Raw genomic sequence first — 22942 nt, forward strand, 5'->3', positions numbered from 1 at the left:
CGCTGTTTCAGCCGCCGCCGGTAGCTGTTATCCAGCGACTCGACCAGAATTATTCCTGTCATACACATTTCTAAAACAGTGGCTGGAAGTGGCTTCTAAAAGCTACTCAACTCCTTAATTTCCTTTCTCCAATTACTCTTACAATGAAAAAAATACTTTTCTCCATCTCCGCGGCTCATCTCTGGAACTTGCACCCCCCCCCCCTTTAATTAAAGCAAATGTAACTGTTCAATTTTCTTTTATGTGTTTCTTTTGAGGTGAGAGTTCCAAGGGGGCGCTGCATACTACAGGCCTGGTCTCACGATGATGGTGCACAGTTTTCTCAATGTCTCGTTTTCGTTTTGTCTCTCATCCTGTAACTACACTTAGGCAATTACACACACGCCCACACACACACACACACACACACACACGCACACGCACGCACGCACGCACGCACGCACGGGGCCGGCCGGCCGACCGGCCAGCACGCTGGGCATGTGATCCTGTGGTCCCGGGTTCGATCCCGGGCGCCGGCGAGAAACAATGGGCAGAGTTTCTTTCACCCCTATGCCCCTCTTACCTAGCAGTAAATAGGTCCCTGGGAATTAGTCAGCTGTCACGGGCTGCTTCCTGATTGTGTGTGGCGTGGAGAAAACAAAAGCAGTAGTTAGAAACAGTTGATTGACAGTTGAGAGGCGGGCCGAAAGAGCAGAGCTCAACCCCCGCAAACACAACTAGGTGAATACAAACAAACAAACAAACAACAAACATGAACTTCGTCACCAAGATTGTCGTGTAGGCATAGAAACACAGAGTCAGTGTTACCAACGAGCCAGCCCCACAAGCTCCACTACCCTCCGGCACTAATCTAGTGCCTCGCTCTGCACTGGCAACGTTGCCACGAGAGCCTGTGACTCCCAACTGGCAACGTTGCCACGAGAGCCTGTGACTCCCAACTGGCAACGTTGCCACGAGAGCCTGTGACTCCCAACTGGCAACGATGCCACGAGAGCCTGTGACTACCAACTGGCAACGTTGCCACGAGAGCCTGTCACTCCCAACTGGCAACGATGCCACGAGAGCCTGTGACTCCCAACTGGCAACGATGCCACGAGAGCCTGTGACTCCCAACTGGCAACGATGCCACGAGAGCCTGTGACTACCAACTGGCAACGTTGCCACGAGAGCCTGTCACTCCCAACTGGCAACGTTGTTTTCTTACGTCAAGGAGACGTCATAACGTTGCAAGAACGCTGTAGTTACGTCGTTTAGACGTCGGGAATACTGTCCCATAAACTATCCGCCGGATAAATTGCTCTCGGAGCCTTGTTCACCGTTGTTCAGAACAGGGACGCCAACAACAGTAACCAGCCCTACAACAGTAACCACCCCTACAACAGGAACCAGCCCTACAACAGGAACCAGCCCTACAACAGGAACCAGCCCTACAACAGGAACCAGCCCTACAACAGGAACCAGCCCTACAACAGGAACCAGCCCTACAACAGTAACCACCCCTTCAACAGGAACCAGCCCTACAACAGGAACCAGCCCTACAACAGTAACCAGCCCTACAACAGTAACCACCCCTACAACAGTAACCACCCCTTCAACAGGAACCAGCCCTACAACAGTAACCACCCCTTCAACAGGAACCAGCCCTACAACAGGAACCAGCCCTACAACAGGAACCAGCCCTACAACAGGAACCAGCCCTACAACTGGAACCAGCCCTTCAACAGTAACCACCCCTTCAACAGGAACCAGCCCTACAACAGGAACCAGCCCTACAACAGGAACCAGCCCTACAACAGGAACCAGCCCTACAACAGGAACCAGCCCTACAACAGTAACCAGCCCTACAACAGTAACCACCCCTACAACAGTAACCACCCCTACAACAGGAACCAGCCCTACAACAGTAACCACCCCTACAACAGTAACCACCCCTACAACAGTAACCACCCCTTCAACAGGAACCAGCCCTACAACAGTAACCAGCCCTACAACAGGAACCAGCCCTACAACAGTAACCAGCCCTACAACAGGAACCAGCCCTACAACAGTAACCAGCCCCTACAACAGTAACCAGCCCTACAACAGTAACCACCCCTACAACATGAACCAGCCCCTACAACAGGAACCAGCCCTACAACAGTAACCACCCCTACAACAGGAACCAGCCCTACAACAGGAACCAGCCCTACAACAGGAACCAGCCCTACAACAGGAACCAGCCCTACAACAGGAACCAGCCCTACAACAGTAACCAGCCCTACAACAGTAACCACCCCTACAACAGGAACCAGCCCTACAACAGGAACCAGCCCTACAACAGGAACCAGCCCTACAACAGGAACCAGCCCTACAACAGGAACCAGCCCTTCAACAGGAACCAGCCCTACAACAGGAACCAGCCCTACAACAGGAACCAGCTCTACAACAGGAACCAGCTCTACAACAGGAACCAGCTATTCAACAGGAACCAGCCCTACAACAGGAACCAGCCCTACAACAGGAACCAGCCCTACAACAGGAACCAGCCCTACAACAGGAACCAGCCCTACAACAGGAACCAGCTCTACAACAGGAACCAGCCCTACAACAGGAACCAGCTCTACAACAGGAACCAGCCCTACAACAGTAACCAGCCCCTACAACAGGAACCAGCCCCTACAACAGTAACCAGCCCCTACAACAGGAACCAGCCCTACAACAGGAACCAGCCCTACAACAGGAACCAGCCCTACAACAGGAACCAGCCCTACAACAGGAACCAGCCCTACAACAGGAACCAGCTCTACAACAGGAACCAGCCCTACAACAGTAACCAGCCCTACAACAGTAACCACCCCTACAACAGTAACCACCCCTACAACAGTAACCACCCCTACAACAGTAACCACCCCTACAACAGTAACCACCCCTACAACAGTAACCAGCCCCTACAACAGGAACCAGCCCCTACAACAGGAACCAGCCCTTCAACAGGAACCTGCCCTTCAACATGAACCAGCCCTACAACAGGAACCAGCCCTACAACAGAAACCAGCCCCTACAACAGGAATCAGCCCCTACAACAGGAATCAGCCCTACAACAGGAACCAGCCCTACAACAGGAATCAGCCCTACAACAGGAACCAGCCCTACAACTTGTGATCAGATGTATATTACGTCATAATATTAACCCTGTCAGTAAATTCTCCTTACAAGAAATATATCCTTAATTACCCACTAAAACAAATTTGTGTTTGTCACTCAGGAAACACAAAATAAACTGTTAATACAGCATGTAAAAAAAAACAGTAAATGTAAAATCCCCAAAAAATTGTGTGTTTAATAAACCAATTTCGCTGAAATGTGTGTTCATAAATTGCCTTTCTATAGTATATCCTTGTCTTGCTCAGTGAGGTCCACTAAATCCTGCCTTTTCCTGACTTCAGTCAAGCTGCGTATGTCAGTTACATTAATGATCAATTAATCGATCATTGCCAGTTATCAATGATATGTTAAATATGCTATACTCCCTAGTATACACACACACATATTTCCTTGGCAGACTACTAACGAGAGAGTGTACAATCATCGGGGTTTAGAGGGGGGAGGGGGGGAGGGGGGAATACTTGCGCAGATGTGACTGTATATCGCGGGGTTGTGAGGGGTTGTGAGGCCCATCATCATGAGGCCCTTGAGGTTATCTTGAGATGATTTCGGGGCTTAGCGTCCCCGCGGCCCGGTCCTCGACCAGGCATCCATCTCCAGGAAGCAGCCCTTATAGCAGCTCTCTAACTCCCAGATACCTATTTACTGCTAGGTAACAGGGGCATCAGGATGAAAGAAACATTTTGCCCATTTGTCTCCGCCTCCACCGGGGATCGAACCCAGAACCTCAGGACTATGAATCCGAAGCGCTGTCTACCCAGCTGTCAGGCGGCCTTACTGTATGTTGGTAAAGGAAGAACTTTTAGTGTTAGCGCTGACAATACATGGAAGAGGTTTGGCGAGTCGTGGAAGCTAATTCAATTCAAAGTTTTAGAAGTAAATAGAGAAATGACAAAAGCGTGGGGAAATGAGCCATTGCATTACTCTATGAACGTTCGAAAGGCGGGGGTTAGGAGCTTAGCTCGACCCTAAATGTTGCACCAAATGTTATCTAGCGTTGATTTCGGGCTCGGTGTCCCCGCGGCCCGGTCCTCGACCAGGCCTCCTCGTTGCTGGACTGGTAAACCAGGCTGTTGGACGCGGCTGCTCGCAGCCTGGCGTATGAGTCACAGCTTGGTTGATCAGGAATCCTTTGGAGGTGTTTGTCAAGTTCTCTCTTGAACACTGTGAGGGGTCGGCCAGTTATGCCCCTTATGTGTAGTGGAAGCGTGTTGAACAGTCTCGGGCCTCTGATGTTGATAGTTCTCTCTCAGAGTACCTGTTGCACCTCTACTTTTCAACGGGGGTATTCTGCACATCCTGCCATGTCTTCTGGTCTCATGTGGTGTTATTTCTGTGTGCAGGTTTGGGACCAGCCCCTTGAATATTTTCCATGGGTAAATTATTATCTATCTCTCCCGCTTGCGCTCAAGAGAATAGATTTAGGCTCTTTATAGTCGATACCAATAGTTTAGATGTTTTTCCGAGTGAATTCTAGCAATAAAGGATCTCTGCACGCTCTCCAGGTCAGCAATTTCTTCAGCTTTGAAAGGGGCTGTCATTGTGCAGCAGTACTCTACTCTAGAGAGCACCATCGTCTTGAAAAGTATCATCATCGGTATAGCATCTCTAGTGTGAAAAGTTCTTGTTATCCAACCTGTCATTTTTCTTGCAGTTGTGACGACTACTGTTAAGGGAAGGGAGAAGGGATAGTGAGGACGAAGGGACAGACAGCACAAATACCTTGGAGAAGGTATCAACAGTGATGTTGTGAACGACCTATATCGTAGGTTCAATTGTTGAAAGACTTCAACAATTGAAACAGATGTCAGAATATTTTGTTCTACATGATGTTAGATCTCCAGTTGATTATCATACCTTGCACCTAATTAACTTCCCGCCTGTGTTAACTTCTAGTTTAAACAAACTAGAAACAATACAAAATGAAGCCATGAGGGTAACTCTCGGTGCCCCAAGATGCCCAAGAATTAACATTAGGGAAGAACTGAAGCTTCCAACCATACTAGTGAGAATCATGCAAGTCAACACGGCCTTTTGCCTTAAAAGTCATGAGAGACCCTACATCTCCTGCATTGCTCAGAGACAAATTATTATGTGCTGTTAACACCCTATTGACTGGTGCCGACATACCAAATCACTCCTTTTATTACAAATGGTTGAGTAAAAATGCCTACAATCTAATTCAAGCTGAACATTCCTTTTAAATGCAATCTACCTGTCTGATATTATCTGTACCCCACCATTTAAGTATCATACACACCTGTCACCAAGAAAGGTAATGAGAATCTTGCTCTTCTCAAACCTGTCACACTTAAAACAATTTACAAGAATGTAACAACTCTTGTATATATCTAAAAAAAAAATTGCCTCCTCCGTAACAAATTAACGATCTCACGAACACTTTCTCTACACCGACGGCTGAGTCCAGTCGTCTACTGGACGGACTGCAGCAGCATGTAGGTTTAATAGCGAAAAATATTTGCAAACAGACTATCAGTGTCAGGTTAAACAATTGGCTGACCTCCACACAAGTTAGCTAGTTGTAGTGCTAGCTAGCTAACACTACAACTAGCTACCAGTACATTCAAAAACACAGGAGGAATAATAATATTTTGTGATTAAAAGTCTGCTCTTCAAGCAGTTGAAAACTTCTCCTGCAAGATCGACAGCAAGAACCTCATATTAGCAATTATAAATATCCTGATCACTGCATAAAGTAAAGGTCTTCGAATCTCCTTTTGAATGAATACCATCTCACAAATATAACCCATCATGATGACACAGACATTGCAGCCAAATTAGCGTGTAACGAAGATGCTGAATTAGACCCAGGTATCCCCCATCTCTGCTCTCAAGCCTATATTGTCCCAAACACTCGAGTACGATAGGAGGGAAATTACTGATCCCCAACGGCCTGAATGCACCAGTATAAAAAGCTATGACTTGTACCTGGATGTTTTTTTTTTGGGGGGGGGAGGGTGGGACGGGGAGGGGGGGGGGGGGGAGTTCTACTCCCCAAGCCCGGCCCGGGGCCAGGCTTCCCTTGTGAGAGCTTAGTCCACCAGGCTGTTGCTTGGAGCGGCCCGCAGGCCCACTTACCCACCACAGGCCAGTTGGTCCGGCACTTCTTGAAGAAAACTATCCAGTTTTCTCTTGAAAACGTCCACGTTGGTTCCGGCAATATTTCTAATACTCGCTGTGAGGATGTTGAATAACCGCGGACCTCTGATGTTTATACAGTGTTCTCTGATTGTGCCTATGGCACCTATGATTTGTTCAGATCTGAAACCTATATTTATGGGCAGCACAAAACGTCGACCAGACTGTGCGACACAGTGGTGGCCAGGATCAGGTTGGGTTACCGTTACCTGTGGCCGAGTCGAGGTTTACTTCGTACGCCTGCTCGGCCGAGTCGAGGTCTACTTAACTTCTTCAGATCTATTAACTTCTTACTTATTCTACTTCCAGATTTAACGATATATAAACGGTATAAATACACAGTTTAAAATAATGAAAGGCATCGTTATGCTCGGTCCGGGCAAGGGCCTGGGTACCCATATCTGGTTCGGTTATCTTGAGGTTATCTCGAGATAATTTCGGGGCTTTGTGTCCCCGCGGCCCGGTCCTCGACCAGGCCTCCACCCCCAGGAAGCAGCCCGTGACAGCTAACTAACACCCAGGTAACTATTTTACTGATAGGTAACAGGGGCATAGGGTGAAAGAAACTCTGCCCATTGTTTCTCGCCAGAGCCCGGGATCAAACCCGGGACCACAGGATCACAAGTCCAGCGTGCTGTCCGCTCGGCCGACCGACTCCCAGTTGATGGGGTTCTGGGAGTTGTTCTACTCCCCAAGCCCGGCCCGAGGCCAGGCTTGACTTGTGAGAGTTTGGTCCACCAGGCTGTTGCTTGGAGCGGCCCGCTGGCCCACATATCCACTTCAACCCGGTTGGTCCGGCACTTTTTGCAGAAAACTGTTGAAATCAAACTGGTACTAGACAGGACTGGTGGAGGTGGTGATATCAACAGTCTGGTGAAGGGTTATGGGTACTCCATAAGGGACTTGTGATCGTGTACACGTTAAGAATCCTTGTATTAGAGGATTATATAGTCTAGAATGTGCTATCTAGCGCGTCTTGACATCAGGGCGGGGCTCAACAGTCTGCTTGACCGGACCGCGGGGAAGGTGAACCCCAGTAAGCACCTTGAGGCACTTCTGGCAAATTTATTGACGACGGTTTGGAGAGTTAAGTTCGATCCCGCAGAGCTCACGAAGTCACCCTAATGCGAGTACATTTAATTTTACGGGAATATCCTAACCACTTGGGCTGGACGGTAGAGCGACGGTCTCGCTTCCTGCAGGTCGGCGTTCAAGTCGTAATAACTTGGCGCTTTCTCCTGATAGTTCCTTTCCCGAGACCGACAGAGCGCGACTTTTGTCTAATATATATGTGTATATATATATATATATATATATATATATATATATATATATATATATATATATATAAACAGTTGTGACGCCCTTAAAAAGTGTTAAATAATCTTATTACCAAAATTTCTGATAAAGACATCCAGGTTTCAGCTGTTGCCAGCTAAAGGTTGCCATTTATCTGTATTTCTAACGTGTAATGTATTTACTATTTGTGCTTACAAGATCGAGGTGTTAGCTCTTGGACCCCGCCTTTCTAACCATCAGTCGTTTAATGTTACTGATTCCCCTACTTATATTCCTCTAACATATCTACTGCATTTATTTCTTGCACACACACACACACACAGGAAGCAGCCCGTAACAGCTGTCTAACTCTAAGGTACATATTTAATGCTAGGTGAACAGTGACATCAGGTCAAAGAAACTCTGTTCATTTGTTTCTGCCTCGGGTGGGAATCGGCCCTTAGGACTACAACTCCCGAGCGCTGTCCACTCGGCCGCGAGGACCTGCGTGATCGGATTTCAGTGCAAATTAGGATTGACTAATTGAATAAATATATTTAGTGCCCTAACAAGGACACCATTACAAAGTTTACGATCTTAGCCCCGAAAGTAAAATATATATATTATTATATAACACTTCAAAGTTGAGTACTGGATGTAAACCTCTTGTTCCGTTTTTAAAATGTAAACCTGTTTGGTCCAACCACTTGGGCTGGACGGTAGAGCGACGGTCTCGCTTCATGCAGGTCAGCGTTCAATTCCCGACCGTCCAAGTGGTTGGGCACCATTTCCCCCCCCCCCCCCCTCCTCACGTCCTATCCTAAATCCTTATCCTAATCCCTTCTCAGTGCTATATAATCGGAATGGCTTGGCGCTTTCCCTTGATAATTCCTTTCCTCCCTCCCTCCCCCCCTGTTCTATTTCAAATGGATCACTGAAGCAGAGTGGAGTACTGGAGAAGACTCACTCACTCACTCACTGTACTCACCTAGTTCTTGTATTCACCTATTTATGCTTGCGGGGGTTGAGCTTCAGTTCTTTGGACCCGTCTCTCAACTGTCAATCAACTGGTGTGCAGATTCCTGAGCCTATTGGGCTCTATCATATCTACACTTGAAACTGTGAATGGAGTCCGTGTGTGTAGTGTGTGTATGTGTAGTGTGTGTGTGTAGTGTGTGTGTGTAGTGTGTGTGTGTGTGTGTAGTGTGTGTGTGTGTGTGTGTGTGTGTGTGTGTGTGTGTGTGTGTGTGTGTAGTGTGTGTGTGTGTAGTGTGTGTAGTGTGTAGTGTGTGTGTGTAGTGTGTGTGTGTGTAGTGTGTGTGTGTGTAGTGTGTGTATGTGTGTAGTGTGTGTGTGTGTAGTGTGTGTGTGTGTAGTGTGTGTGTGTGTAGTGTGTGTAGTGTGTAGTGTGTGTGTGTGTAGTGTGTGTAGTGTGTGTGTGTGTAGTGTAGTGTGTGTGTGTGTGTATGTGTAGTCTATGTGTAGTGTGTGTGTGTGTGTGGGTGTAGTGTGTGTAGTGTGTGTGTGTGTGTGTGTGTAGTGTAGTGTGTGTGTGTGTGTATGTGTAGTCTATGTGTAGTGTGTGTGTGTGTGTGTGTGTGTGTGTAGTGTGTGTGTGTGTGTGTGTGTGTGTGTGTAGTGTGTGTGTAGTGTGTGTGTAGTGTGTGTGTAGTGTGTGTGTAGTGTGTGTGTAGTGTGTGTGTAGTGTGTGTGTGTGTGTGTGTGTGTAGTGTGTGTGTAGTGTGTGTGTAGTGTGTGTGTAGTGTGTGTGTAGTGTGTGTGTAGTGTGTGTGTAGTGTGTGTGTAGTGTGTGTGTAGTGTGTGTGTAGTGTGTAGTGTGTGTGTAGTGTGTGTGTGTAGTGTGTGTGTGTAGTGTGTGTGTGTGTAGTGTGTGTGTGTGTAGTGTGTGTGTGTGTAGTGTGTGTGTGTGTAGTGTGTGTGTGTAGTGTGTGTGTGTAGTGTGTGTGTGTAGTGTGTGTAGTGTGTGTGTAGTGTGTGTAGTGTGTGTGTAGTGTGTGTAGTGTGTGTGTAGTGTGTGTAGTGAGTGTGTAGTGTGTGTAGTGTGTGTGTAGTGTGTGTGTGTGTGTAGTGTGTGTGTGTGTAGTGTGTGTGTGTGTGTAGTGTGTGTGTGTGTAGTGTGTGTGTGTGTGTAGTGTGTGTGTGTGTAGTGTGTGTGTGTGTGTAGTGTGTGTGTGTGTAGTGTGTGTAGTGTGTGTAGTGTGTGTGTGTAGTGTGTGTAGTGTGTGTGTAGTGTGTGTAGTGTGTGTGTAGTGTGTGTAGTGTGTGTGTGTGTGTAGTGTGTGTGTGTGTGTAGTGTGTGTGTGTGTAGTGTGTGTGTGTGTGTAGTGTGTGTGTGTGTAGTGTGTGTAGTGTGTGTGTGTAGTGTGTGTGTAGTGTGTGTAGTGTGTGTGTAGTGTGTGTAGTGTGTGTGTAGTGTGTGTAGTGTGTGTAGTGTGTGTGTGTGTGTAGTGTGTGTGTGTGTGTGTGTGTGTGTAGTGTGTGTGTGTGTAGTGTGTGTAGTGTGTGTAGTGTGTGTAGTGTGTGTGTGTGTGTGTAACAAGTCTGGCAGGGATTAATTAGTTGTCGCCCCAACACACAACCCACTCCCGGAGCTCGGCCACGTCGGGAGAACCTATTTCACAATGGCCAACACCGTCCAATTACCGTCCCCACCCACATATTTACCCTCACCAACGTTTGTAGTTCAAAACAAATAAGAAAAAAAAACGTTTCAAAATTTCGTACAAACACGAAATGCCGGGACAGAACATAGTACTAATTATAGCGAGAGTAATATAGTCGATAGAGAGAGAGAGAGGTTTAAGGTGTTGTAGGAAGGGCAGCCGGCCGTGTGGTGGAGTAACACTATACTCTCCCACCTTAAATCACACTGTCATCTGATGCCGTCTGTAAATGCCTGTCAGCCACCCAACATCTTCCCGCTGTACCCCAGTCTGTCTTGGCAGCCCCATACCCCTGCTTCTGTTGGCCGCTACACGACCATATATACCCTGCTTCTGTTGGTAGGAGCAGTAAGCAGTAGCAGGGGCAGGAACAACTGAAGCAGCAGGAGGGAAGCCAGAAATGCCTTGTTAAGTCATGCACAATAATACTGGAACCAATCCTATCCAACGATTGCTCCACAGGGACTCGGCCGCACTGTTTGGTTTTTGTGAGTAAAGACGATGGAGAGGTGTAGGTGAAGAGAAAGTTTAGAAATATAGCGAGAGTTCTGACACCAGGCGGGCTGTCCGCCTTGCTGACACCAGGCGGGCTGTCCGCCTTGCTGGCACCAGGCGGGCTGTCCGCCTTGCTGGCACCAGGCGGGCTGTCCGCCTTGCTGGCACCAGGCGGGCTGTCCGCCTTGCTGGCACCAGGCGGGCTGTCCGCCTTGCTGGCACCAGGCGGGCTGTCCGCCTTGCTGGCACCAGGCGGGCTGTCCGCCTTGCTGGCACCAGGCGGGCTGTCCGCCTTGCTGGCACCAGGCGGGCTGTCCGCCTTGCTGGCACCAGGCGGGCTGTCCGCCTTGCTGGCACCAGGCGGGCTGTCCGCCTTGCTGGCACCAGGCGGGCTGTCCGCCTTGCTGGCACCAGGCGGGCTGTCCGCCTTGCTGACACCAGGCGGGCTGTCCGCCTTGCTGACACCAGGCGGGCTGTCCGCCTTGCTGGCACCAGGCGGGCTGTCCGCCTTGCTGGCACCAGGCGGGCTGTCCGCCTTGCTGGCACCAGGCGGGCTGTCCGCCTTGCTGACACCAGGCGGGCTGTCCGCCTTGCTGACACCAGGCGGGCTGTCCGCCTTGCTGACACCAGGCGGGCTGTCCGCCTTGCTGACACCAGGCGGGCTGTCCGCCTTGCTGACACTTGCTATTGCTTGTCAGGGAGCTGTGAGTGCGTGAGAGGTTCTTCACATATATTCCACCATATATGGATGTCTATAGATGAATACTGTGGAGTATTCATATATACACACTCCGATGCTTCCACACGTTATGATGATCTGTTTAAGGCTCCATATTTTATTATTATTCATTTATGGGGGAATGATTTCTGGTCAAAATTTCATCTAGGAATTATGTACTGTGAGGCTGGGTTTTCCTTGAGTAGACCAAGGCTCTTGGGCCACCAGCTGTGGGAGTGAGACGTCTCATCTTGGGCCACCAGCTGTGGGAGTGAGACGTCTCATCTTGGGCCACCAGCTGTGGGAGTGAGACGTCTCATCTTGGGCCACCAGCTGTGGGAGTGAGACGTCTCATCTTGGGCCACCAGCTGTGGGAGTGAGACGTCTCATCTTGGGCCACTAGCTGTGGGAGTGAGACGTCTCATCTTGGGCCACCAGCTGTGGGAGCGGGGTCGCTCATCTTGAAGTAATCTTTCTAACATCGGGTCCTCTAACATTTCGATGGTGTTCCACACCCTGATGGCTTGGTGCTGCAGTCTGATGTTCAGTGGCTGTATGTTCAGGAGTTCATGGAGCTCCTGGATTGTCTGATCATATGGTGGACGGTGTTTTGCTGCTCTCCTTAGTGCCCTATTTTGTACTGCTTGCAGTTTCTGCATGTTAGTTTTCTTTATGGTGTGTAGTGGTACTGGGGGATACTCTAGATGCGGCCGAACCTTTAGGCCTTATATAGGTATATCTGTATTAAGGCTGCTTTGGCTTTATTTAGTCTATCCTTTACAATAATTTTGATCCCTGTTCTATTGATCACGAGTCCCAGGATTCTGCCTACCTCCACATATTAGATCGGGCGGTTGTCAAGGATGATGGGGTCTGGGTTTCTTTTTGCAATGTGTATTATCTGAAACTTTTGTTTGTTTGTGCTGACTTTCCATTCTTTCTCAAAGTCGTTTATGAATTCAATTGCTGCCTTGGTCTTGTTGACTAGCCCGCTTTGATGTTTCTGGTTGACATATTATTTGGGTGACAGCGTATGTGATGTATTCTCCATGTTGGGGTTGGGGCAGGTCAGCTGTATATATGTTGAATAGAGTGGGAGAGAGGCAGCTTCCTTGGGGTACTCCACATTTCAGTTCTATTACGTCACCCATGTAGCTGCCGATATTGAGCCTAACAGTTCTGCTGTCTATACAGCTGCACAGAGTAGCAGTAAATCTCTCAGGAAGTCCTAGCTCAGATATCTTATATTTTAGGCCTGTGTGCCAAACTTTGTCGAAGGCTTTCGAAACGTCTCTAAGAACTATATTACACTGATCTTTTTTCGACACTGCGTTGGCTACATGCTCGTAGATCAGGGCTATAGCTGTATGGGCCCCTCTGCGGTTTCTAAACCCACGTTACCTGGTGTTATACTTCTCTTCCTCTTCCATGTACTTCACACGTCTCCGATTGATTATTTTTTCGAATATTTTTGCCTGGTACTTCGAGGAGGGAAATTGGCCTGTAATTTTCAGTTTGGGTTGGGGGTTTACCTGGCTTGGGGATTAATCTTATTGTGGCACTTTTGAATGCCACAATCAGCCATGTGAGACTCGACCGTATCACGGCAGGGAGGGGAGGGACTCGGCCGCACCACGGCTGGGAGGGGGGGGGGGGGACGGGACTCGGCCGCACCACGGCAGGGAGGGGGGGGGGGGACGGGACTCGGCCGCACCACGGCAGGGAGGGGGGGGGGGACGGGACTCGGCCGCACCACGGCAGGGAGGGGGGGGGGACGGGACTCGGCCGCACCACGGCAGGGAGGGGGGGGGGGACGGGACTCGGCCGCACCACGGCAGGGAGGGGGAGGGGGGGAATCGGCGGCAAATGTATACAGAATACAAATTTGAATACAAATCTGAACCAAATTTGTTTCCTGAAAATAGAGCGTGGGATGAAGCATCAGATAATGACGTCACCAGTTGGAGTGAGTCCCTCATGGCAATGACCACTCGACTGTCACTTGTCACTTGAAGGCGTTTGCTCTTAATTCAAATTTAAACCAGGACGCTTCAACGGTTTACGTCGTGCCCCTTGCAACAGTAACTGACCAAAATCACAAATCCCCCGTAATTTTCAACTATTCGGTGTTTGGGCTGAGAAAAATAATAGTTAATCTGTTTACTTTAAGGTTATATGGACCATGGAGGCAAGTATGTAGAAATAAAACCAACCATCACTTGTTTCGGAGAATTAAATTTATCGGAAAAACTTAAATTAACGTGATGCTAAATAGTGTATTTTTTGTTGTTGATATTTACATGCAGAGCATACTAAATAATTACCATAAAATACTTACAGAAAGACAACATTACACAATAAAACCACACACAAATTGGAAGGCAAAGAAACAACATAATCCAATGATGGTACACAAAATACAATGCAGAGAGCAGTCCAAATGGAGACACAAATACAACACAGCACATAAAGAAACACAAGGAGAACACATGACAAACAGAACAAGGGTACAAACCCATAGGCCTGAAGGGCCAACTGGGCCACAAAACTGAACATAAATATAATACAAGATCATAAACAAGAACACATCATTTAACAGATTTATTATATTTCTGCAGAAATTCAGCCTTGGGAAAGCAGATATAGTACTCCTCCCACAGTAGCCACTCCTGCTTGATACCTGCTTGATGGAGTTCTAGGAGTTCTTCTACTCCCCAAGTCCGGCCCGAGACCGGGCTTAACTTTTGAGTGTTTGGTCCATCAGGCTGTTGTTTAGAGCGGCCCGCAGGCCCACATATCCACCACAGCCCGATTGGTCCGGCACTCCTTGGAGAAAACTATCTAGTTATTCTCTTGAAGATGTCCACGGTTGTTCCCGCAATCTTTCTTATGCTCGCTGGGAGGGTGTTGAACAACCGCAGACCTCTGATGTTTATACAGTGTTCTCTGATTGTGCCTATGGCACCTCTGCTCTTTACTGGTTGTATTCTGTTCTCATCGTTGGGAATATCGCAAACCAAGCTGCGTCTCTATTTCATACCGAGCAGCGTCTCCCGGCGGTGTAACATAAACTCGGGAATGTCAGTGAAGAATTTCCGCGCACTAGGCACCTACACAGTCGAAAAAAACAACAACACGGGACTGGCATCACCCGTTCTGTCGCAACCGAAGCTGCAGCACTGAGCACCATTTTGGGCCTCGACGAGGCAACCCCCCCCCCCTAGCAGGGACCGGCAGCACCACAGGGGAATCACACCCAACGTCCCACAACAATACAGACAGAGCTCCCACGACGAACATCCTTCTTCAGGACGACTACCAAGTCCCTGGCTGCAGGAGCCACTTCGGGAGGGACCACTTTCCACTGCTGGGAAATGACAACAGGGAGCACAGGTACGAAGATAGAGCTCCTCACAGCCTCGCCACCATCCACCAACACCATGGGGGGCCACCACGGCCGAAGCCGTACCACCACGTCCACAGGAGACAACTCATATCATGGAAACTCCCCCACATCTGCCCAGGCCACGTCTGCCAAGGCCAAAACAGGGAAGGAGAGCCTCAAACGCTTAGGATCTGGGCGTGAATCGTCCGAGCTTTCCACTGGACCAGAAGCCGAGACACGGGAGACGGTGGGAGCCAGTACCCGGACACGACACAGGACCTCGGCAGCAGCGACTACATGGGGGACCAGCCCAACCCCAGCAGGAGGCCTGGAACACACATCATCCAGCAGCATGGTCGACATGGGTGGCAGGGGCGCAAAGACAGGAGCCACAGGGGAACTGGCCAGCACATCAACAGAAGACGAACACGAAGACAAGGTCTCAGACCGTTCCACGCCCATCCCAGCATCACCACCACCAGCCATAAAACACACACCTGGCAACTGCACAGTATTCGGCGCCCGAGCACCGTCAGGAGCCAGTGCAGAATCCAACACCAGGTGAGGCTCGACATCCACAGGCACTTGCACATGCTGGATCCTCGTCGACAGCCAGCAGCGGAAAATCCTCTTCGTGAAAGAGATAAACCCTCTCCATGGCAGCAGCCAAGCAGCCAGTAGCCAGGTGGCCCAACATCCCACAGCGAAAGCATGTATGAAGCTGCCATGCATAGTAGACACGAATGTAATAGCCCATAGTTTCACAGAAGATGGAATGTCCAAATGCAGCCGCATCCCCAGAGTCCGGATACTATTTCGTACGCCCCTGAGCTTCCTGGAGGAAATTATATTCAACCGCACACTCGCGACAGTGCCAAACTGCCCTTAGTACCGCTTCAGCAGCTCCTCCAGGAATTCAAGTGGCAGCATCATGAACACTTGTAAGTGAGGGCACCACTCCAGTCGGAGATAACCAGCGAACCAGCAGCGTCTGGCAGTTGAAACGACCGCCAACTCGTAGTGGTGCAAAAACACCCTGTAATCCTCCGCAGCAGCAAATTTCACCACCGCCTGACGAAAAGAGACGAGCTCCACGGAATAGATGACAGCCACGTTACACACAGTATCTCACATAACACTAGCTTCCCTGCAGGGTAGTCCCCTTGCCAGTAAACTCTAGGCCAACGGAATGAGCCCGCAAAATGAAGGGAAATTAAGGGAAGGGACAGCCCCCCCCCCCTTCATCATGCAGGCCACGTCAGCAACCAGACCAGGGTCCGCCTGCTACACCGAGTGAGCAACGACTAAAGGGGCAGGCGAGGTAAATCACCCCACGGCAGCCAGTGGTTAGATGTTTAATTTTTTGTTGACGATTACTTGTATATGAAGTACGTCTGTGAAGCATTTACAGAGTTGTGATTCGAAGAGGTCGTCAGCGGAGCACAATTCAAAGAAAGTTCGAACGTCATCAGTTGTGAGTTGCGTGTAAACATAGTTGATACCAGGTTGATGGGGTTCTGCGAGTTGTTCTACTCCCCAAGCCCGGCCCGATGCCAGGCTTGACTTGTGAGATTTTGGTCCACTAGGCTGTTGCTTTGCAGCGGCCCGCAGGCCCACATATCCACCGCAGCCCGGTTGGTCCGGCACTCCTTGGAGGAAACTATTTAGTTTCCTATTGAAGATGTCCACGGTTGTTCCGGCAATATTTCTTATGCTCGCTGGGAGTATGTTGAACAACCGTGGACCTCTGATGTTTATACAGTTCTCTCTAATTGTGCCTATGACACCCCTGCTCTTCACTGATTCTATTCTGCATTTTCTTCCATATCGTTCACGCCAGTATGTTATTATTTTACTGTGCAGATTTGGGATCTGGCCCTCCAGTATTTTCCACGTGTTCATTATTTGATATCTCTCCCGTCGTCTTTCTAACGAGTACATTTGGAGAGCTGCGAGACGATCCCAATAATTTAGATGCTTTATCTCGTTTATGTATCCCATATATGTTCTCTCTACTCCCTCTATTTCAGCAATCTCTCCTGCTCTGAATGGGGAAGTGAGTACTGAGCAGTACTCAAGACGGGACGGCACATGTGATTTGAAGAGTACAACCATTGTGATGGGATTCCTGTATTTGAAAGTTCTCGTAATCCATCCGATCATTTTTCTGGCTGCCGCAATATTTGCTTTGTTATGCCCTCTAAAATTTAGGTCGCCAGACATCATTATTCTCAAATCCTTTACATGTTGCTTTCCTACTATGGGCAAATTTGATTGCGTTTTGTACCCTGTATTATGTTTAAGATTCTCCTTTTTACCGGATCTGAGTATCTGGAATTTATCGCTGTTAAACATCATGTTATTTTCTGCTGCCCCGTCGAAAACTTTATTAATATCTGCTTGTAGTTTTTCAATATCTTCAGCAGAGGTAATTTTCATGCTGATCTTTGTGTCATCTGCAAAGGATGATACGAAGCTGTGCCTTGCATTTGAGTCTATATCTGATATGAGAATAAGGAAAAGCAGTGGTGCAAGGACTGTACCTTGAGGTACTGAGCTTTTAACTGCGCATGGACTCTATTTTATATGGTTGACTGTTACTCTTTGTGTTCTGTTCGACAGAAAACTGAGTATCCAACATCCTACTATTTTAAGAGTTATTCCCATTGACCTCAGTTTGTGTGCTATCACTCCATGGTCACATTTATCGAATGCCTTTGCGAAATCCGTGTATACCACATCTGCATTCTGTTTTTATTCTAATGCCTCAGTGATTTTGTCGTAATGGTCAAGTAGCTGTGAGAGGCATGATCTTCCTGCTCTAAATCCATGTTGGCCTGGGTTGTGGAGGTCATTGGTCTCCATGAAACTCGTGATCTGACTCCTGATCTTGGCTCTGACTCCTCGCCTGACCTGGCTCTAAACGATCTTTCCTGATCTTTTTCTTTCTTTCAAACCGATTTTCTTTCATAAACACAGGGTTTGCTGGCTGGAATAACAAGCATTTGGCCTTTGTTGATGAAGACGGACTACAGAATTCATAACAATTGGTGTATTGTTTTGCTGCACTGTATTACGTACAACCTGGAGATTGTGTCTCGAACAAGATCGAGCCTGAGAATTGAATTGAACTATCAGAGGAAAGCGCCAAGCCATTACGACTATATAGCACTTGAAAGGGGGTAAGATTAAGGATTTGGGATGGGACGGGGTGGAAGGAATGGTGCCCAACCACTTCGACCGTCGGGGATTGAACGCTGACCTGCATGAAGCGAGACCGTCGCTCTACTGTCCAACCCAAGTGATTGGGTCGATCGAGCCTGAGAGGTGAATGGAAACTGGTGACGCACCCCGTCCTCACATACAAAGATCCAAGCTCGTTAATTCAGCTGCCAAACCCCCTGTTTATGAATGAAAAACGGTTTACACACGACTCAACGGATGACGTCCGAACACTTCCGGAACAAGTGCTTCGCTGACGACTTTTGTTTGAAATACAACGCTGTAAATGCTTCACCCACGTACCACAAGTACAAATAATCGCCAACAGAACCTAAACACCTAACCTAACCAATGCCTAAATATGTACAATATGGTAATATAAAATAATATTAATTTATATTTGAGAAAATTCCTGTTTTGAATGACCAGAATGTTAATATTAACGAATGGGTGTGGGGAGGACGGCCGCTGCCGTTAACAGCCTAGTGTGAGGACGGGTTGGCTGACGATATTCAGCTCGTTGGCGAAAGCCTTGGACAAGTGTGATGATGTTACAATGCACAAAATGCGCATAAAAGGAATTGCTGTCAAAGTTTGAAGATGGATCAATAATTTCCTAATGAACAGAACACAGTGAATTATAGTCAGCAAAGTAAAATGCGATTCATCCAGCCTGAAAAGCTCAGTCGCCCAGGGTTCTGGACTACTTTGTGTCATCCTCGTATCGGACCTGCTAGAAGGATACAAACTATAGTACCGTATCATCCTATGCAGATGACACTAGGAGTTATATAAGAGTAGACAATGTCGAAGACACGGCAAACCTCTCAACTGATGTAAAGCAGGCTTTTCAATAGGCCATGGAAAATAATATGATTGCTGAAGATAAATTCCAGGTCCTGCACCATAGAAAAAAACAAAATATATAATGAGAAACCACATGTAAAACGCAGTGAAATTACAATATAGAATGAAAAGGCAATATAAAAAAAGAGTCAGGAGCAGTCAAGTTAGAAGACCTTACTTTTGAAGCCCAATAAAATGACTGTCACAACTGCAAATAAAATGTCAGATTGAATAACAATAACCTTACAAACAAAAGATGATACTTTGTAAAACACTAGTGTTCTCTAGGGTGGGAAATAATTGTACAATAACAGCCCCATTCACAGTTGGGTAAATTGTTGACTCACGGAAAGGCCAGAATCCACCGTGTGCATGTTCCCTCCTTTATATGCCATCGTGCCATGAAAGGTACGCCAGTCAACTCCCAGGGGCACTGTTAACCCCTGGGCAGAATGGAATAGAGCCAAGAGTCCTCAATGCTCATGGCCACCTGCCGGCAGTATAATGCCGCCCACCTGGCCACCCACACTCGTTGGAACGGGGAAAAGGTTCCATCACTAACTAGGCTGCAGTACAAGGATTCCTCTACCCAGTGCCCACTGTCTGAAACTTAATCAGACGCAGTGAGTTCCACTTCTTTGCGTGTTGACACTCGCCAGTAGGGCAAGAGAGCTAGGGCTTCCACATAGGTGACTGATACACTCTGCAGCTATACAGCCAACAGAACATCTTGGCTCCGAATCGGTGGCTACTTGGGTGACATAATCGAACTGAAAAGTGGAGTATCACAAAGAAGCTGCCTCTCTCCAACTTTATGTAACATATATAAAGCTGACCTACCTCAACCTCAACATGGAGAATACATCACATATAATGATGATGTCACCCAAATACCAGGACCATCAAGGTCGCTAAAGGCCAACAAGACCAACGCAGCAATTGTATTCATAAACAACTTTACTCCTCAATGGAAACTAAGCACAAATAAACAAAAGTTCCAGATAATACACATTGCAAAAAGAAACCCAGACCCCATTATCCTTGACAACCGCCCGATCCAATATGCAGATGTAGGCAGAATACTGGGACTCAAGATCAATAAACAGATGTACAAATATATATAGGGGGGGGGGGAGAAGGGCGGGGAAGGGCCCTCCTGTACAGCCAATCTCAAATCCATGCTGAGGAGAATTCAGCAAACTAAATTTTAATAACAAATTGATTAACTGGAAACAAATACACCAAAACCTCTCAGAAATATACTGGAAAGAACTGATAGATAATGCAAACTTATAGCAATGCTCCGAGGAAATACGCATAGTAGCACTTGAAATATGTGCAAGTCACATACGACTAAGGAAAGAGAAAAAGATGCAAATTGGAACGAGAACGGCGCTCCCTCTACAGGCGAAGAGGGAGCCAGTAGAGGGAGTCAACTCACATAACATCACAAACACTCCACTCTATCCCAACATCGACCAGGACAAGGCTATGTAGGGAAATAGATATGATCGACCTCAAGCTGCAAGAATCATAAAATCCAGGAGAGGCAAAGAGAGCAAAAGGCTTAACTGAAATAATAATCTGAAAACTTTTCTATACATAAACAAGAACAAAAACGACATCCAGCATTGGACCCTTGAGCAAGGGTGATGGAACTTTAACAAATGGCAAATAAATGAGTGAAATACCGAGGCTTCAGTACGATTCTATTTTCAGTCAACCCCTGGCCACATTGATGATTAATGATCAAAACGAATTCTTCATGAATGTGGCACTAATATCGAACCATATATCAGATGTCACCCTAACCCCACTGGACTTTGAAGTAGCCATAGACAGCATGCCCGTGCACTCTACACTAGGCCCAGACTCGTGGAATTATATATTCATCATTAGTCCAAAACACGACTATCACAGGCCCCCCAAAAAAAATCATTGGAGACGGAGCCTAGATACTGGTGTCATCACTGACATTCGTAGAACAGCGGAGATCGCGCCACGTCGCAAACGTCCTAACGCAGACGCAAAAAATGATAGATGCTTAGCTCTAACATCACCCATCATAATATTATTTGAAAGAGTGCTAAGAAGTATGATCACAAAACATCCAATGAACGAAATGGAAGAAAATGAAAAATAGAACCAGTGAAGAGCAGGGGTGCCATAGGCACAATCAGAGAACACTGTATAAACATCAGAGGTCCGCGGTTGTTCAACGTCCTCCCAGCGAGCATAAGAAATATTGCCAACCGTGGACATCTTCAAGAGAAACCTAGATCGTTTTCTCTAAGCAGTGCGAGACCAATCGGGCTGTGGTAGGTATGTGGGCCTGCGGGCCGCTCCAAGCAACAACAGCCTGGTGGACCAAACCCTCACAAGCCAATTGGGGAGTATAAGAACTCCCAGAATCCCGCCAAGCAGGTTCAAAGAATGACAACATCTACATAACTATGGACATCAGGACACTCCTACTTCTTACAACTGCAAGAACAATTACTGGTTGGATAACAAGAACCTTCAAACAACAGATGCCATATGAACGATGATACTTCAAGACACAACTGCCCTCTAGGGTGGAATACAGTACTGTTGCACACTAACAGCCCCCTTCAAAGCTGGAATATTGCTGACCTGGAGAACGTGCAAGGATCTATTACTGCTGGAATCCACTACATAAACCATCTAAATTACTGGTATCACTTACAAATTCTAAATCTGTATTACCTAGCGCGCAAGCAGGAGTTACATAATAATTTACACTTAGAAAATATTAGTCTGACTGGTTCCAAATCAGTGCATAAAAATAACATCACATCAGACCAGAAGACATGGCAGGATGTGCAGAATATCCCCGTTGAAAAGCAGAGGTGCAACAGGTACTCAGAGAGAACTATCAACATCAGAGGCCCGAAACTGTTCAGCACGCTGTCACTACACATGAGGGGCATAACTGGCCGACCCCTCACAGTTCAAGAGAGAACTTGATAAACACCTCCAAAGGATACCTGATCAACCAGACTGTGATTCATACGTCAGGCTGCGAGCAGCCATGATAAACAGCCAAGTTGACCAGACCACCACCCAGTAGACCTGGTCAGAGACTGGGCCGGAGAGACGTTGATCCTTGGAAATATCAACAAGCACCGCATGGCAAAGGTACTTCTTTCCTGCTCTCTGAGCACCCACACATGTCTCCTTGAACCACCCACTCTAAATAGTCAGACTTAATCTACACAATCAATTTCCTCGATAATTTTGTATGTGGTAATCATGTCTCCCCTAACTCCTCTGTCTTCCAGCTAGATGAGGTTCAAAGAATATAGCTTTCCCCATAACTCATACTTTGTAGCTATGAGACTAGTCTAATGGTGCACTTTTCAACCTTTCCCAACTTCATTTTGTTATGGATAAGACAGGGACTCCGCGCTGGTGCCGCATACTCCAGGATTGGCCTGACATACGTGATCAATACAAAAGGTTTTGGATGATTCCTTACACATATTTATAAAGGCAGTTCGTACTTATCAACCTCGCATATGCTGCTGCTATCCTTTTCTTGCGAGCTTCAGGAGACCAGTGTGGTGTGATAGCAGCCTTCAGATCCTTCTCTCTGTCCGTTTCATAAAGGAGTTCACTCCCATTTGGTACCGTGTGTCCAGCTTCCTGTTCCCTCCACCTGGTTTCATTACTTTACATTTCCTTGAGTTAAATTCTAGTAGCCATTTGTTGGATCATTCCTTCATATTGTCCAGGTCATCTTGTAGCCTCTTGCTGTCTTCCACTGTCGTAATCCTCTTCATAATTTTTCCGTCAGCAAATATTGAGATGAATGAATCTATTCCCCGAGGAAGATCATTTACATATATGAGAAACAGAACGGGTTCAGAAAATGAACCCTGTGGGAATTCACTAATGGCATCTCACTACTCTCTTTATCTCACCTCTCACAGTCAGTCATTGTTTCTGTTGCTTAGGTACTCTTTATTCCATTGGAGTACCTTTCCTGTC

General features: G+C 47.4%; 1 protein-coding gene across 1 annotated transcript; it reads left to right on the plus strand.

Annotated features, from left to right (window-relative positions):
• Positions 1–982: 982 nt before the first annotated feature.
• Positions 983–2993, plus strand: LOC123756526 (GATA zinc finger domain-containing protein 14-like). Its single transcript, XM_069330944.1, has 3 exons — positions 983–1137; positions 1332–2066; positions 2159–2993. Exons 1-3 carry the CDS (start codon positions 983–985, stop codon positions 2991–2993), a joined length of 1725 nt encoding a protein of 574 aa, XP_069187045.1.
• Positions 2994–22942: the final 19949 nt, after the last annotated feature.

The sequence above is a fragment of the Procambarus clarkii genome, chromosome 25, assembly GCF_040958095.1.
Source record: "Procambarus clarkii isolate CNS0578487 chromosome 25, FALCON_Pclarkii_2.0, whole genome shotgun sequence".
NCBI classification, from domain to species: domain Eukaryota; kingdom Metazoa; phylum Arthropoda; class Malacostraca; order Decapoda; family Cambaridae; genus Procambarus; species Procambarus clarkii.

Bases quoted from the DNA above. Each gene is read 5' to 3' on its own strand.
- LOC123756526 (XM_069330944.1), top strand. From the start codon at position 983: ATGCCACGAGAGCCTGTGACTACCAACTGGCAACGTTGCCACGAGAGC. The intron at 1,138-1,331 runs GTGACTACCAAC...TGTTCAGAACAG, and splicing joins CAACGATGCCACGAGAGCCT to GGACGCCAACAACAGTAACC. The intron at 2,067-2,158 runs GTAACCAGCCCT...CCCCTACAACAG, and splicing joins AGTAACCAGCCCCTACAACA to GAACCAGCCCTACAACAGGA.